At 52.1% G+C, this 15,839-nt stretch overlaps 1 protein-coding gene across 2 annotated transcripts; it reads right to left on the reverse strand.

Moving 5' to 3' along the window:
- Window positions 1–732: 732 nt before the first annotated feature.
- Kcnk18 (potassium two pore domain channel subfamily K member 18) lies at window positions 733–15,017 on the reverse strand. 2 transcript variants are annotated; one of them, XM_087185247.1, is made up of 3 exons: window positions 14,628–15,017; window positions 12,188–12,310; window positions 733–4,551 (listed from the first exon to the last, which is right to left on the reverse strand). In XM_087185247.1, exons 1-3 carry the CDS (start codon window positions 14,899–14,901, stop codon window positions 3,752–3,754), a joined length of 1,197 nt encoding a protein of 398 aa, XP_087041373.1. In that variant the 5' UTR covers window positions 14,902–15,017; the 3' UTR covers window positions 733–3,751. The 2 variants fall into 2 exon arrangements, with proteins under 2 accessions (XP_087041373.1, XP_087041372.1); XM_087185246.1 differs by having other exon boundaries at window positions 12,188–12,313; window positions 14,628–15,010.
- Window positions 15,018–15,839: the final 822 nt, after the last annotated feature.

Raw genomic sequence — 15,839 nt, forward strand, 5'->3', positions numbered from 1 at the left:
CGGCCAAGGCTTCCTCCCTCCGGGGCCGCGGCTTAGAGCCCCGCCTCGCAGGCCCCGCCGAGACCCGCTGGCCCTCTCTGCGCGGAGCCGGCTCTCGCAGCCCCTTGGGTCCCGGGGGCCTGGCCTCTCAGGGAAGCTCCTTTCATCCCTGTCCCCATCTCTTTGGCCTAACTCCCCGAACTTCCGTTTCTCCCGCTGAAAGGGCGACACTGACAATACCTCGAGCTAGTCTGGGGATCAACGGGGCAGGACGACCCCGCAGCCGCTGGGCCTGCGCCCCCCACGCCAGGCTTCGGTCCGGGTGCTGGGAGGTCAGAGATGAGCTGCGCGAGGGGACGGGGCGCTTTGCCCTCAGTGGGCGACGCAGCAGGTGCCCACCAGACGCCCCCTCCCCTCCAGAGCCCCGGGGCTTCTGGGGCAACTTCCGGGCCCCCTGACCGGGGAGAGGGACTTTAGCAAAGTTGAGCCCATGCAGCCCTCCCCTGGAGGCCGGGTACTCCCGGGCAAGGCGATGGGGGTCCTTCAAGCAAAGCCCTGCCAGGCGCGGGACAGCCCCGTCCCGTCACCAGCCACCGATGACTGCCCCTGGGACAGTTCCGTTCCAGTCTGCGAAGGCCTGGCAGCCAGAGCCCTCTGCCCCTCACCGCCCTGTGTCTGTCCAGGACCCCTACCCTCACCGTTCATTCCATGTGGGGACCGCCGCAGAGTGGGGGTGGGAGAATTAAAACGGAGAGAACGACGATGAAAAGACACAGTTGTTTTATTTGGGCAGCCCAGGGTTCGGAGCGGGGGCAAAGGCAAGAACCTCATAATCCTCTAGCAGAGCGTGCGGAGGGAGCCAAAAGGGACAAGCGTGGCCACTTCCAGGGCCCAGACCGCACCTGAGACCAATTATTTCTGAATCTTGAGGGTGCTATGTTTGTGTCCCGCAGTCTAACTCCCGACGGAAGTGAGGCCTTGAGACGTTATTGGGTATAGAGCAGGTCAGGGGGCGGGGCCCTAAGGATGGGATCAATGCTCTGATCAAAGGAGGAAGCATCAGAGAGCTCTGAGCGTGTGCATCTGGGGCACCAGGAAGGGGGGCTCTCCCTGTGAACCCCACCGTTCTGGCTCTCCATTCTCAGGCTTCCAGCCTCCAGATCCATGAGAAATACAGGTAGGTTGATTAAGGCACCCGGTCTATGGTAATTTACTATCATGGCATGAACTAAAACAGGCAGTAGCGGGTAGAGGAGACAAGTAAAGAGTTTGAAGCTCCCAGGTGTCAGCATGCAGGCAGGGTTGAGAACTACTAGGCAAAAGCTTGGAGGGACGAACACACACACCTGCCAGGAATGTGAAGGACAGGAGTCAGGGGCGAGAAATGAAGGCCAGCAGGTCACACTGGGCCATTTTCTCAGAAGCATGGTACAATTCTTGCTAACAAATAAAATAAGCTAAGGAGCAGGACTTTTAGCATGCATAATGTGCCACTCTGCCAACCTCCTTGTCTGCATTGGAACAGAAGGGAGTGATTGAGAGGTCAACAGACCCTGGAAGGAAATCGCTTCTGTGTTTCTGAGGATGTACGTGGTTCATCTTTGAATGCCCTGAGCCTGGGAGCCAGCCAGTACTCAACGTTCCTGGCACTGAACGTCAGCCGAATTACACACTCTCATTTGCATGGCCAGTCTTGATTGCTTCTGGGGTTGAGGTAGCTGGGCCGATGTGGTTGAGGAATGTCAAGAAAATCTACAGAAACTTCAGCCTCTGGGACAGTTGCCTTGAAATCCCATGACTGGTGTTTTTTGTTAGTCCTTGCTTACCCCTTGTCAATTCTATGGCCTGAGGTAGGTGTTGCAAGGGCTGAAGAGACAGAACACCTAATATCTGTGGAAAGAAGGGAAAGACCCACAAAGAGATACCGACAAGCTAGTCCTTGACACTGGCCGGAACCAAAGATGGCACCATGAAGCTCTCAAAGATGGGAGTGTCCTTCCTTTTCAAACCAGAACCTCCAGGCATTTTTCTTGGGTTCTCCCCTGGAATATCACACACCATTTTCCCAGGGACTAATTTTGCTAATCACAGGACCCAGGTTGATTTTTTGCAAGAGGGACTCAGAAGACACTTCTAATAAGCAATGAGGGAAGTAGTAAACAACTCGTGCTCTTTGGCAGTCATCCAAGCAGCTCACACACTACCTTGCTACTGGTATATCCTGTTCCAGGCTAGGGCCTCTGGAGTGACTCTGAGACAAAGATTTGAGGTCAAGTGAGTTCTCTGGGCAGTGGTCTCAGGAAGGCCCAGTAGAGGAATGGGGAAGTGGCCTGGAGCTGAGGCAGAAGGGCTCTAGCTGGCCTGGAGTAGGGGAGGCAAAGGGAGCTAGTGTGCCAGGGCATAGGGATGGGACATCTCCCACATCTGCCACCCAGAGCAGCATGTTCATATGTCAACCCACTCAGGAACAGCTCAGGACTGTGTGGCCCAGTGAGTGCCAACCCTGTCCTGAACCCATCCATTCATCAGCCACCCCACTCAGGAGCACCATCCATGTGTGGGCCAGTGAGAAAAGCAGTCTACACAGCATCTTGCCATCAGGAAGTCTCCCAGAGCCCTGTGAACACAGGTGACAGTCCTACTGAGTAGCATCAGGGGCTGGGATGGGGCTGGCCTTGCATGCATTCATGGAGTCAGTCAAGAAAGTGGTTGCTTAGATTAGCTCTATCGGGGATAGCAGGGAGCAGCTTGGGAAGATTTTAATTTAGTGGAAAGTACATATTCAAGTACAAAGAAAAGTACACAACAAAGGTGATATGGCTTGTATCTAGATGTCCCCCACGCAAGCCTCATGCACTCATAGGTGGGGTTTTTCAGAGCTGGATGGATCTAGAATGTGTGATACTGGAATTAAGGGTATGTGGCACTAAATTAGTCCACTGCTTGATTTAACATAGTTCTGGATGTGGATAACGTGAAGGCCCACCCTGGGTATGGGTAGCACCACCCAAAGGCTCATATCCCGGATGGCATAAAAGGGAAAGGGAGGCTTGCTTCTTGCCTGCCATCCCATGGACTGTTTCTCCTCTCCCATGCCCCTCTGCCACACCACCCTGCCTTGGAGCCAGCTGACTATGGATCAAAACTTCCACAAACTGGGAGCCAAAAGAAACCTATCCTTCTTTAACTTTGGGTGTCAGGTATTTTGTCTTAGCAAAAAAAAAGGAACTAAGACAAAAGGTAATTTTTTTGCTCATGTCACAAAAAAACAGGGACATCATCAGATTTTCTCACCTTCATAAGTTGGTGATTTTTTTTAAATGGGAAAAAATGGCATTGTGATGCATGCCTGTAATCCCAGCACTAAGAAGCTGAGACAGAAGGACTGAAAATTCAAACACAGCCTGAGCAATTTAACAACTTAGCAAGACCCTATCTCAAAATACAAAATAAAAAAAGGTTAGGGATGCAGCTCAGTGTGAAGGTCCTGGCTCAGTAAATCCCGAGTGCCACCGCTACAAAAAAAAATGCAGACAGGAATATTAGCTAGATTTTTGAATCATAGTTGTGGATTTTCCTGCAGGTCCTGGTACAAAGGGCATTGGCCAGATTTCAGCAGGGTCTCAAGACTGACCTCAGCGCTCATACAGGAATTCTCAAACCTCAAGGTTTCAGACAACAGGCTTCAGTCCCACTGGTTTTAACCACATCACCCAAAGACAAGGTGAGAAAACCATCTCAGCCTGTCAGTCACTTGAGAGATATGGAGCCTTCACTTTTTAACAAGGTGGTAAAACTTCCTTTTGGCAAAGAACAGCATGAGATTTATGTAGATTTCAATGATCCTATTTTGCATCAACTTGAAAGCAATACACACGATCTCCATCCCAATGATGATATAAATGGAGAAGAACAAGAAGAAGTGAGGGTGATTTAACTTAATATCCCCAAAGCCGATGGTGGTCAGTGTGACAAAACAGAAATAGAAGGCCTCCTCAAAGTTCATCTCAGTCTCCCAGCAGGGCAAGATGGCAGCTGCACAGGAAATGTAGGCAAAGATCACAAGGGCGATGACGGGGAGGGGGATGTCCAGCCTCTCCACTTCCTGTCCCACCTCATCCAGGTTGCTGATGATGGAGCAAGAGAGTCTTCCCAGCCTCAGCTCAGGACACGAGCTGCTCTTCTCCATGGTACGTGGGGGCAGTTGGAGCAAGTTCTCTTGCTGTCTGGTGACAAATCTCTCAAACAGCTCTGCGTTGGAGCCTGGGGCTGGAGGACGCTTGCCAGAATTAGGGCCAGGGAGCTCTCCATCATTAACAATGATCTGCGGGATGGCTTCATCCACAGGGTGGGAGTCAGACTTTCTTCTGCGGTGCAGTAGGGAGCACCACTTGAAGGGGGAACAGTGGAAGAAAGGGACTGTCCGTAGCCCATTGTAAGATTTGGATAAAACACTTGCCAGGATGTCACCTATGTCTGTAAGGACCAAGAACATCAGCGGGATTCCAAAGAGGGCGTACAGCATGCACAGGTACCTGCCAAGCCTTGTGACAGGAAACATGTGGCCATAGCCTGAAAAAGAAGACAGAACCTAGAGTAGTTGTCTGTTTCCCAACCCCCTCAGAAGTTTTAAAGACGCTTCCTGGTATTGCTCCTACCATGACATTGTACACAATGTATTTAAAAATATGCAACATGAGCTACAGTATGGATTGGTGGTAAAGCGTGTGCTTGGCATGCATAAAGCCCCAGATGCAATCCCTAGCACCAAAAAATGAATACATAAAAAATGAAATATTCATCTTGAAGTTTTCACCACTTGTGCAGCATTAGGTCTGGCTCAGCGGAAGGATGGTATGATAGTTAACTGTTGTGTCAACTTGAGAAAGAAACATCCAACTGATAGGCTTTGCATAGTTCCAGGTGTGGATGATAGACTTACTGAAGAGGGAAGACACAGCCTTGAGTATTGGTGGCACCAATCAATAGGCTTATAGCCTGGATGGAATAAAAAGGTAAAGAAGAAGGGAGGTGCTGTTTCCTGCCTACCATGTCATGGACTGTTTCTCCTCTGCCATGCCCCTCTGCCATACAGCTTTGCTTCGGAGCCAGCCGACTATGGAGTAAAACCTTTACAAACTCTAAGTTAAAGTAAACCTTTCTTCCTTTAACTTGTGACTTTTGGGTATTTTGTCTCAGCAACAAGAGAAGTAACTAAGACAGATGGGAATGAAACCAGCTTCTCTTTAGAATAAGGAGCAACTCCTATCCAGATGTTTGACTTCAGCTGCTCTTGGCAGGGGACAAACACACATTTTGGGGAGAGATGATTGCGTTTCATCCTGCTGAGGCTGTTTCTGAGTGTCCTTAGGAGGATGGGCTCAACTCATCTGGATGGACAGGAAGAACACAAGTGACAGGCAGTCATATTCACCACCTTCTTCATCTTTCACAGACTCTGTTTTTTAAGAAGCCACCCTTGACCTCCCTGGCATGTCTGAACCTCTTGCTTTCCTTGTTTTTATATAGTAGGCACTTATTCTATGCCAATAGTATGTGTAGTATTAGGGACAATAGACAGAAGAGACAAGCTGCCCTCAGAGCCATTTGTGGTTTAGATGAGATAGACATGTTCATAAATGACAGGGAAGCTGTTAGCCTCCAGCATCCAGAAGCTGACAGCCTTGGTTCAAATTCTAGCTCTGCTATTTACTGTACTGTTACTTGACTGCTGACATTTGGAGGTTTCATATCTGTAAAGTAAGAGGTGACAGTCTCTACTTACATAGTGACAACCTGGGAGGATTCCACAGGGCTGGGAATTGCCATACAGTAAATGACTGAGTACAGTGTCTTCACCTTCTGGAGCCAATAGGTGCCTACCGCACTTGCTGTGGTGGGTATTGACCAACCTTCTTAGGTCGGTGTCATTATTACAATTGACAGATGGGGAAACTGAGTCATGGGAAAGTGAAGTCCCATGGCCAAGTATACATGTGACAAGTAGCGGTCTGATCCACAGGGCCGCTCAGGCCCACGCCATGCTCCCAACCTCAGGGGCATTCTCAGAAATGGGCCCTGCAGCCAGGGAGACCACTGAGCAAGCAAAGGAAGTGGCAGCCTGGCGTCTCCATCTCCACTGGGGGCTGCTCCTTCCGCCCTCCCCATGCCCCGCCCTCTGCCGACTGAGGGAGGGGCAGAGACAAAGCAGCTCTACCATGCAGGTGCTTGCAGCCTCTGGGGTGGGAAAGCTCAGATGACTTCAATAAGCAGAGGAAGAAGCTTTTGTGTTTCGTGCCTGTTTAATTTTTGATGTCATAAAGGATAATGAATTCAGAAAATGCCACCCAATTATTTAAATTAATTTGAAGGCAATTCCTACGCTGGCCAAGTGCCAGCCTGCCCAGGACTGCTGCTCCCTGTGGCAAAGTCCTGCCCAGGCTATCCTCCTGGGGGCAGGGTGGCGCTCAGGATGCCCGCATCACCAGGGTCCCCAGTGCAGGGGGATATGTGGCCCTGGAAGGGGTTCTCGGTTTGCATCTGGGGCACCACTGGTGGTGGAGCTGTTAAACTCAGTGTGTGCATTCAGTGAGAGTTTATAGGGTGCATGCTGCCTGGACTGGGGACATGGTAGTGAGAAAAGTAGATACAGGATCCTATCTTGCTGGGCTTCTGCTTTAGTGAGGAGGTAGGTATTAACAAAGCAGCCACATTTGTGAGAATCCCATTACAGAGGTCAATAACAGAGGGTAAGGCTGCAGAGTGTTCTCTATGAGGTTAGAAGAAAGGCACCTGTCCTGGAATTGGCCTCTGGAACAGTGACTCTGAGCAGAGATGGAGAAGGGGATCAAGAATTAGACAGGCCAGGAAGCAGCAGCAGCACATGCAAAGGCCCAGTGGTAGGTATGAGAAAGGGCTGTTCACACAGACTGACTGAAAGCTGAAATTCAGCCTGCTGTGCACTCACAGAGCTATGGGCCCAGGGCTCAGGGCACAAGGCCATGTCCGCCTAGCAGAGAGGTGGCTTTCTCAATGTTTACTCAAGCTTTGCCCTGAGTGAGGAACCAAAAGGCCAGTGTGGCAGTGGATACAGGAGCGGGGAGAGGCTGGGAAGATGGGCAGGGTCTAAGGACTCACAGGACAGAAGGGGGGTGGGGGGCTGAAAACCACCCCTCCCCAGTCTTCATTCACGGATTGGAAAGAGAGTCTGCAGATGTGGTTAAGGAGCCTGAGAGGAGGAGATTTTATCTGTGTGGGCCCTGAAGGCCACCGTGAGTGAGCTATCAGGGAAAAGCAGAGGGACACTTCACACACAGAGCATACGGCAGCCTGGCATGGTGGCCAGGCATGGTGGCACATGCCTGTAATCTCGGCTACTCAGGAGGCTGAGGCAGGAGGATTCAAAGATCAAGGACAGCCTGGGCAACTTAGTGAGATGCTATTTGAACATCAAATAATAAAAAGGGGCGGGGATGAAGCTCAGCAATTGATGGGCCCAATCTCCAGTACTGGGGGGAAAAAACTGTTGGCAACCACCAAGCTGCCTGGAGACTCTGGAGGGCTTGTGGCCCCACCCATAGCTTGATCCTTGATGTCGGTGCAGTAGATTTCACACTTCTGGCCTCCAGAACCGGACACATTCTGTGGCTTTAAGTGGCCAAGTTTGTTACAGCTGCCATAGGAGATGAACTCTTTCGGGTCTGCACCCTGAAAAGATGGCCTGGGCTGCAGGGAGATGGCGGTGCCATTGCAGGGCCAGTGGCCCCAGGAAGGCCAGCAGGGAGGTGCTGGTGCCCATCCCAGGCAGAGGCTGTGCTTGGCAGAGGTGGGAGAAGCGCAGAAGCGTGTGGTCTGGCTGGACATCAGTTTGGGCAGAGATCTCAGCAGGACAGAGGGCAGGCTTGGATCTGGGGTGTCAGAAAGGAGCTGGGGATTTAAGCACAGAGCAGGCAGGCCTGAGTCCTTGGTCAATAGACTGAGCCATTGATGAGTCCCCACCCGGAGAAGTTTTGCACACAGAATCCAGAAACCCACAGATGAGAGGCAGCAAGGCATGATGGTTAGGAATGTGCGCTCTGAAGCCAGGCATGATGGCTTGTGCCCCTAATCCTAGCACTCTGGGGAGCTGAGGCAGGAGGATCGCAAGTTCAAGCACAGCCTGGAAACTCAGCAAGACCCTGTCTTAAAATTTTTAAATATGGTAATAAAGAAGGGCAAAGGGCCGGAGATTGAGCTCAGTGGTTTTGCCACCTGCTGCGCAAGCGCAAGGACCTGAGTTCGATTCCCGGTACCAAAAAAATAAAAATAAAATAAAGAAGGGCTAGGAGGTAGCTTGATGCAAAGACCCTGAGTTCAATCCCCAGTTCTAGAAAAAAAAAAAAAAAAAAAAAGAATATGTATTCTGGAATCAGGCATGAAGGAAGGAACTAGGCAGCTTGCTCTGTGACTCCCAAGATCTGTGACTTTTTTTTGTTTTGTTTTAAGATCTGTGACCCTGACCCACGGGCTTTATTGCTTGCTGCCTCAGTTTCCTTGCGTATGAAAGGAGAGAACACTGGTCCCCAAGTTACTGGGTAGTTGAGGGAATTAAATGATTATTCCACGTGAAGGGCGTAAAACTGTGCCTGGCCGGTAGTAAGTGCTCGGCCTTGTGTGTTTTCAGGAGACCAGGGTTTCTGAGCCCTGAGCAGGACGTGTGGTCGGCTTAAGCACAGACGGTTCTGCTGGAGTGGGGTCACTTTGCAATTCCAAGTTCAATGGGAGAGAGTTTTGGCTTCTGTTGTGCAACAGCCAGGAGAGGCGGGGTCTCAGCGGTGGGCGTGGCTAAATCCAGAATGAATGCGGGGATCCCAACCACCTCGGCGGCCTGGAAGGCTGAAGAGGACGCGGAACTTCGCTGCTCAGTGGAACACGTCTGGATGCCCACGTGAGTTGGGGCCACTCTTTTGGTTCATTCATTCATTGTCTTTTCAGACAGAGCAATCCCTTTCAATGGAAGGTGGGTCTGATCACAACCCTCCGAAGCTTCCGGCTCACTCAGGGTAAAGCCCGACTTCAGCCCCAACTTGACCTCTACCCTCCCCTCGCTGGCTCTGCTCCAGCCACACTCACCTGCCTACTTGCCCTCAGAAAGCCTAGGGCGGCCCCCAGCCCAGGGCGCTGCACTCACTGCGCTGCGCCTGAAACGTGGAACTCCAAATACCCCACGGCTAGCCCCTCGCTCCCTCAGGTCTGCTCGCTTGCTCCTCAGCAGGGGCTGTTCCCTGGCACCCCACTGAGTCACAGCCTCTGTCCCCCCACCCCAATCCCTTCCTTACTCTGCTCCCTAAAATCCATGACTTTGTAATCGACTCGGAATATTTATTGTCTCTCACCACCTGGGTGGAGAGTTTTGTCTATTTTATTCCTACACATCTGTCACTGTGTCTAGAACAGTGTCCTGCATATCGCTGAAAGTTGAATGAGCCCCTTTATCGAGTACCTATTTATGTCAGGCACGTAGGGGTGGGATTGGGGCACAAGAAAGCGCAGGGAGAGATTGCTGTCCCTCTGGGGCGTGGGGCGGCTCTCCGGCAGTTCCGTGAGCTGGGCTCTGGATGTCGGCCCTGGCCCCAGGCCTGGGTGGGCATCGGTGGGCCACCAGCTTGGAGGATGGCAACAGCAGCCATAAACAGGGAGCCACCGTCTTTCCCAGGCAGTGCGCAAGCCCCACAGTTGTCATGCACGCCTGGGGAAGCCAGAAGAGGTGCTCCAGCGCAGCTAGTGGCCGCTCAGCCTCCAGGGTGGGGGCCAGGGTTAAACATATTTTTATTTAGCAAATTTCTTTCTTTCTTTCTTTCTTTCTTTCTTTCTTTCTTTCTTTCTTTCTTTCTTTCTTTCTTTCTTTCTTTCTTTCTTTCTTTTTCTCTCTCTCTTTCTTTCTTTCTTCTCTCTCTCTCTCTTTTCTTTCTTTCTTTCCTTCCTTCCTTCCTTCCTTCTTCTTCCATGCTACTGGAATTGACCCCAAGGCCTTGCACTGAGCTATACACCCCCAGCCCCTTTAAAAATGGTTTTTTAAAAATTTTTGGACACTTGGGTCAGGGATTTAGTTCACTGGTTCCACTGCCTGCCTCACAAGTGCAAGGACCTGAGTTCAATCCCCAGTACCCCAAAATAAATAAAATAAAATAAATTTTGGGACAGTGTCTCACCAAGTCTCCAAGTCACTCAGGGTGTCCTTGAACCTGTGACCCTCCTGCCTCAGCCTCCCTGAGTGCTGGAATTAAAAGCATGCATCACTGCACCCACCTAAGTATCTAACACTTCTTGCAGGATTTGTACCTTTTAAAGTCAAAATTCCCTGCACAGCCAAACCCCTAATGCTGGCAGTCTCCACTATTACTTGCATTTGATAGACAAGAAATAGAGAAATCTGGTGACTGTTCGGGTCACACAGCCCGTAGTTGAGAAGGCTCTGCGCCCTTCCCTGAAGACCTTGCCTGTGGCATGCCCAGCCCAGGGGTCCCCCCAGCAATTAGGGGTTTGGTGAGTTTCAGACCAAGAACCCCATGGCCACCTCCGAGTGAGGTGTATTTACGTCCCAGAAGACATGCCGCATTCCAGAATATGTCCGGAGAAGCGAGTCTCCAAGAACACACAGCTCCTATTAAGGGAATGGATTAACCCAATTACTGAAAGCCAAAATGCGTAATGCAGGACCGCATTGCTCCCTATAATGCATCCACACCGATTCCGATAAATCAGCCCACTGCACTTAGCATGGGACCTTTTAACAGTCAGGCATCTTCTGTTCTGCTCCAAAGGGGCCCCACCCACCTCACCCTCTCTTAGCATGGGGCCCAGGTGCATTTCAGGTGACCCTGAGATGCAGGGCAGGAAGCAGTATCATCAGAGGGCCCTTCAGGCACCATTATTGATTACAGACCACGTAGCACATGCTCAGCATCCCCTTCCAGGGTAATTATCAGCAATATGATCTCGTAATTCACTTGGGCAATGGGTAGTAGCTTTGCTTTCTTGAGATTTAAACCAAGCTAATGCAGTTCCATTAGATCACTGATTTTGAGCCTGGACTGCCATCAGAATCATCTGGAGGGCTCTGAAAAATGCTGATGCCTGGGTGTGGCCCCGAGGTCCTGACTTGATTGGTCCCAGGCAGGATCCAATCATGGGAACTTGTAAAAGATGTACACAGGATTCCAATGTGCAGCTGGGCTGAGAACCTGGGCACTCAGTTAGTGCTTTCTCAAGTGTTAGCTTGCATCAGAATCATGTGGAGAGTTGAACATGCAGATTGCCGTGCCCACATGTGCAGCTTCCAGCTCAGCAGGTCTCAAATTGGGCCTGGAGTTTGCGTTCCTAGCAAGTTCCCCAGAGATGCAGAGGCTGCTGCCTAGGAGCCACACTTCCCTGTCACTTCTGCAGATCCGTGGTCTGGATCAGGGCATATCTGGAAGGCTCGGGAGACATTTTTGGCTACACAGCGGATGAGGGAATGGGGGAAGAACTCGTGCATACATCAGGTAGAGGCCCGAGATGCTGCTCAGCTTCCTCCAGTGACACCCCCCACCCACCCCGGCCACCCGGTGACAGAGAAGCATCCAGCCCGGGAGGCCACAGGGCTTGCGCTCTCATGGGCCCAGAGTGCGGCTTTTGTACCGAATTCCCACCCTACTCACTCACCTCCGAGGCCCTTGAAATGTTTTCACCGCTGGACTCTCCACCCCCGTGCAGCTCCCCCAACTCTGCTCACAGATCCCCTGAGCCCACCATGGTCACACACAAACCACACTGGTTGCCTGCAAACACTTCCGTCTTGCCTAAGAGGCTGTGGGCCTCCACGAGGGCTGGGACCACGTCTGGCCTGCTTCCTGTGCTTTGTGCAGGAATGCTCAGGAGAGAGGGCAACAGAGGCCAGCAGCCAGCCTACACCAGCTTGTGGGGCCTCTGCCCATGCAGGAAGGGTTTGCACAGTGGTGTGGGTAGGCCTGGGGCAGCCCTGCTCTGCTTGCCCTGACTCCTGATGGGAACAGTGCCTGCCTACACCCCACAGGCAGGCCCGGCACAGGGGAGGCGATCACAGTCAACCCTTCCCTGCATTTAATGGGGTGAATGTCCAAGCATCCTGCCCAGAGACTCCTTGCTCCGCCCAGTCTCTCCCTGGCAGGCTGTGGGCGGTGGGCACGGGAGGACCTGCCTTCACACTTACCCACCGTGCTCAACACCGTGCAGCAGAAAAAGAGTGCGCCAAGGAAGTTCCAGTCTTCTGCCGTCTGGGGCCACCACTCGGGCTTCACCTTCTGTAGAAGTTTCAGCACTTCCAGTTTTTCATCTTCTGAGGTCGGAGAAAGAGCCTGGTGAGGCAGATGCTCTGCGCATCGAATGGCGACAGTTCGGCCCACGCCGAGGGGACGGGGTCTTCCTGCGGACCAGAGGCTCCCCGCTCTGGGGTCCCCCTCAACATCAATGCCATCAAACGTTTCTGCAGCTCAGTTCTTGTCCCCATTCCCTTCACAGATGGGAGGCTGGGTAGCCCGGTGAGAGGAACCCCTAACACGTGGCCCTGACTGTCACCCTGAGCTCAGCCCAGAACTGCGGCATGGCCTCTGGGGGCTCCCTTCACTGTGAGAATTTCTTTCACCTTTCAAAAGGGGATAAAAAATTATGCTCTGTCTCTCTCATGGGATTCCTAGGAACAGAAAGCAAAGTGGCTTTTAGGAAATGGAAGCCATAAAATGGATGCAAATCATACCCACAACTGGAGGGCAGTAGGCCCATGGGATGTGGTGGTCATACCAGGTTCCTAGCACTGGCTCCTAAGGCTACGTCTTCCAGGCTAGGAAGCAGTGGCTTCAAAACACAGACCCCAGCTGAGAAGGGAGAGCTGGGAACCCTGGTTTTCCACAGAAGTTCCCAAGTGGTTCTGTTGACCTGGGCAGCCAAGGGGCTGGCTACCCCAGAAGCTGCCCACCAGGCCCTGGTGTGGAAGGGAAAAAGATGGCACCCTGCCTGGCACATAGGGGAAGTTGCCACTCCTTTGGATGGCGCCAGCTGGGAGTTCATTCTAGGCTCAGCTTTGACCCTGGCTAGTTCCTGTAACCATGGACGGGAGGTTGCTCTCCCGAACTCAATTTCCCTATCTGCAAGGCATGACATGGCGGCAAAAGACTCAGACTCTGGAGTCTAGATGCCCAAGTTGAATCCCTGGCTCTGTTTTTCCAGTTTGTGAATTTGGACCAGTTGTTTAACCTCCCTGTGCCTCAGTTTCCAGATCTGAAAAAGGAGGACAATTTATATCTAACCTGCAGTGTTCTTGGGAAGATTCAGTGGGGTACTATGTGGAAAGGGTTTGGCCCAGGATCTGCATTTAACTAGTATTTAAAAATCATGTTAATCTTCAACAAAAATCAGTACAAAATGGAGTTGTAGTCTCGTGCCCTACTTTACATTGAAATCACTCAGGAAAATTAAGATTTCCAGCCTGCCATTGAGATCTTGACAAAATGGGGCTAGGAAGAGGGTGGGAAAGTGTATATTAGACAAACTCCCTGGATAACTCTGAAGTGTGGGCTGGTTTGGAGAGCTTTGAACTTGCTGTAGGTCAAGCTCCCTCGAAGTGGCTAGGGCACCTCCCAGGTGTCTGTCCGGCAAGGGGACACAGTACAACCTCCCCCAAGAGGAGATGCAGCCTCCCTGGACCCACCTTGAGCCAACCCCAGCTGAAAGAATCTGCTCCGGACAAGGCCAGCCTGGGGAGGGGGCCTAGCAGGGCCTGAGCCTGGCCACATCAGGGAGTGAGGGACAAGCTTCCAGCACCCATCCCTGCCCTGGCTTTGAGAGTCCGTTTATCCTTTATCTTTTATTCATGCACTTTCTCGCTTTCTGTTCCTCCATTGAATACATCTTCACAAACTTCCTTTGGTAGAAGCACGTGACTAAATACAAACGGACTGCAATATGGACAACTGTAAAGTGCCTTCCATCTCCAAGAGCTTTAGGTCCTCCATCTGCTGTGATTCCCACAAAGCCTGAACTCTGGGTGGCCTCCTTCTCTGCAGGAGAGGAATCACACAGCCAGGTGGGAGAGCAACGGGCATCAGGCCAGGCCCCTGAGTCCTTCTCACAGCCCCTCCCCTGCCTCTCAATAGACCAAGTCTTTGAAACAGGAAGTGGACAGCTCGGGGGCGGGGGGGGGGGTGGTGGCAGGCTGCTTGCTCATCCCGGGGATCCAAACCTAGTTTGGCCGATTCCTTAAATTCTACTCTGCAAACTGAATCTTGGGTCAGGCAGACCTCCCACATTCTGAGGAGCAGTCTAGGAAGCCGCTGGGCCACATCTTCAGCACTTAGCCTGGCCCTCCAAATCTCCAGCCCTCTGTCTGCCTTCCCTAGAGCCTGCCTACAAGGTGGGGTAGGGCTGGGAGCTGCAGCAAAGGAAAGGGAGCTAACCTTTCGGAGATTCCCAGGCTTCATGCTCTTCCTATGTTCTCCACAGTGCTCCTGAGAGGCCGATAATCTCCCCAGTTTCCAGAGGAGAAAAACTGAGGCTCAGAGAGAAGTCACTTTCCTAAGGTCACCCAGGAGTGGGAGGATGCAGGGAGACACCCACACGCAGGGGAAAGGCTCGCCCTGCCCCGGGGAGGCACCCACCTGTCGTGGTATAGTTCAGGATTCTGCACAGCTCACTCAGGAACTTCTGGAACTCGGGGTTATCTTCTGCCCTCTGGACCTGGCGGCCCTCAATCACTGAGAAGAGTGCGGCACCCAGCAACGCGTAGGTCACCAGGCAGCCAAGGAAGCAGAGGCCTGGCAGGAGCTTCCCCAGGCCCACAGGACAGCAGCCGCTGGCCTGGGGCGGCCCTTCAGCCTCCATCTCCAGAGTGCACGGGCAGACAGGAGGAGCTGGAGGAAGAAGCCAGAGCATCCAGGCCCAGCAGGAGCAGGAAGGTGGGAGTGGCTGGAAGGTGGCCAGGCCAGTGCTGAGTGGATGTACATTCACTTCCCCAAGGACTGGCGAAGCGGCCGGAACCCATCACGTTCACTTCATCAGAATTACTCTGATGGCACCCCTGCTATCACCCCAAATTGCTATTGATCCACTGCCAGTGCCAGAGCTGCCGGCAGGGGCTTTAGGAAGATGACGTGGTTATTGTTTTGTGCTGTGTTTGGGCTTCCTCACCCTCAAACTGCAGCTTCCGTTTCCAGGTACCAAGCCCTGTTTTTGGTTTTTAGTCCAGTGATTGTCCTTCCTATAGTTGCCCTCGTCCACCTGATCTCCTGGATGAGCAGTAATAATAATAACAGTACAGCCAGAGCCCCACTGTTTCCAAAGGTCCTTAATCCTGTGTGGTTCTAATAATTGGCCCCAATTCTTCACTCCCCCGTAGCATCGCACCTGCCCTGTGGTCTCACAGTGGACAGAGTATACTTCCTTGACTCTCAGCTTTGGGCAGGCCACCTGATGCTCCAGCCCATTGGATAATAGGAGGCACAGGGATTTTGTCAGCTTCACTGTGACCACAGGCTCTTCCTCCCCTTTCCTTTCACAGGTCTTACCTCCCAATAAACTTTTGTAGATACGCTCGCTCAGTATCTGCTTCAGTCTCTGCTGAAGTTGGCAACAAGAGTATCTGAGGAGCTCTAAGATGGACTTTCAGGACCGGGACACTCAGTACCCAAGTGGAAAGGGCATGGCTCGCAGACAGCGCTGGCACAGGGTGGCTGTCCCATTGTTCACCAATTCACCAGTGTTGGACTGGGGTGGCTGTGGGCTAGTGCAATGATTCCAGTATTTGAACCATACTGGGGCAGTGAAAAATTCAAGAGTAGTGAGTCTGAAAGGCCATTCCAAAGTTTCACTGG

This window comes from Heterocephalus glaber, unplaced genomic scaffold (assembly GCF_053883595.1).
Source record: "Heterocephalus glaber isolate CG9 unplaced genomic scaffold, H.glaber_assembly_v1.0 deba00001497, whole genome shotgun sequence".
Classification (NCBI taxonomy): Eukaryota; Metazoa; Chordata; class Mammalia; order Rodentia; family Bathyergidae; genus Heterocephalus; species Heterocephalus glaber.

Bases quoted from the DNA above. Each gene is read 5' to 3' on its own strand.
- Kcnk18 (XM_087185246.1), bottom strand. From the start codon at position 14,901: ATGCTCTGGCTTCTTCCTCCAGCTCCTCCTGTCTGCCCGTGCACTCTG. The intron at 12,314-14,627 runs GTGGGTGCCTCC...CTCCGACCTCAG, and splicing joins CCTGAACTATACCACGACAG to AAGATGAAAAACTGGAAGTG. The intron at 4,552-12,187 runs GTAAGTGTGAAG...CTTCTTTTTCAG, and splicing joins CACGGTGTTGAGCACGGTGG to GCTATGGCCACATGTTTCCT.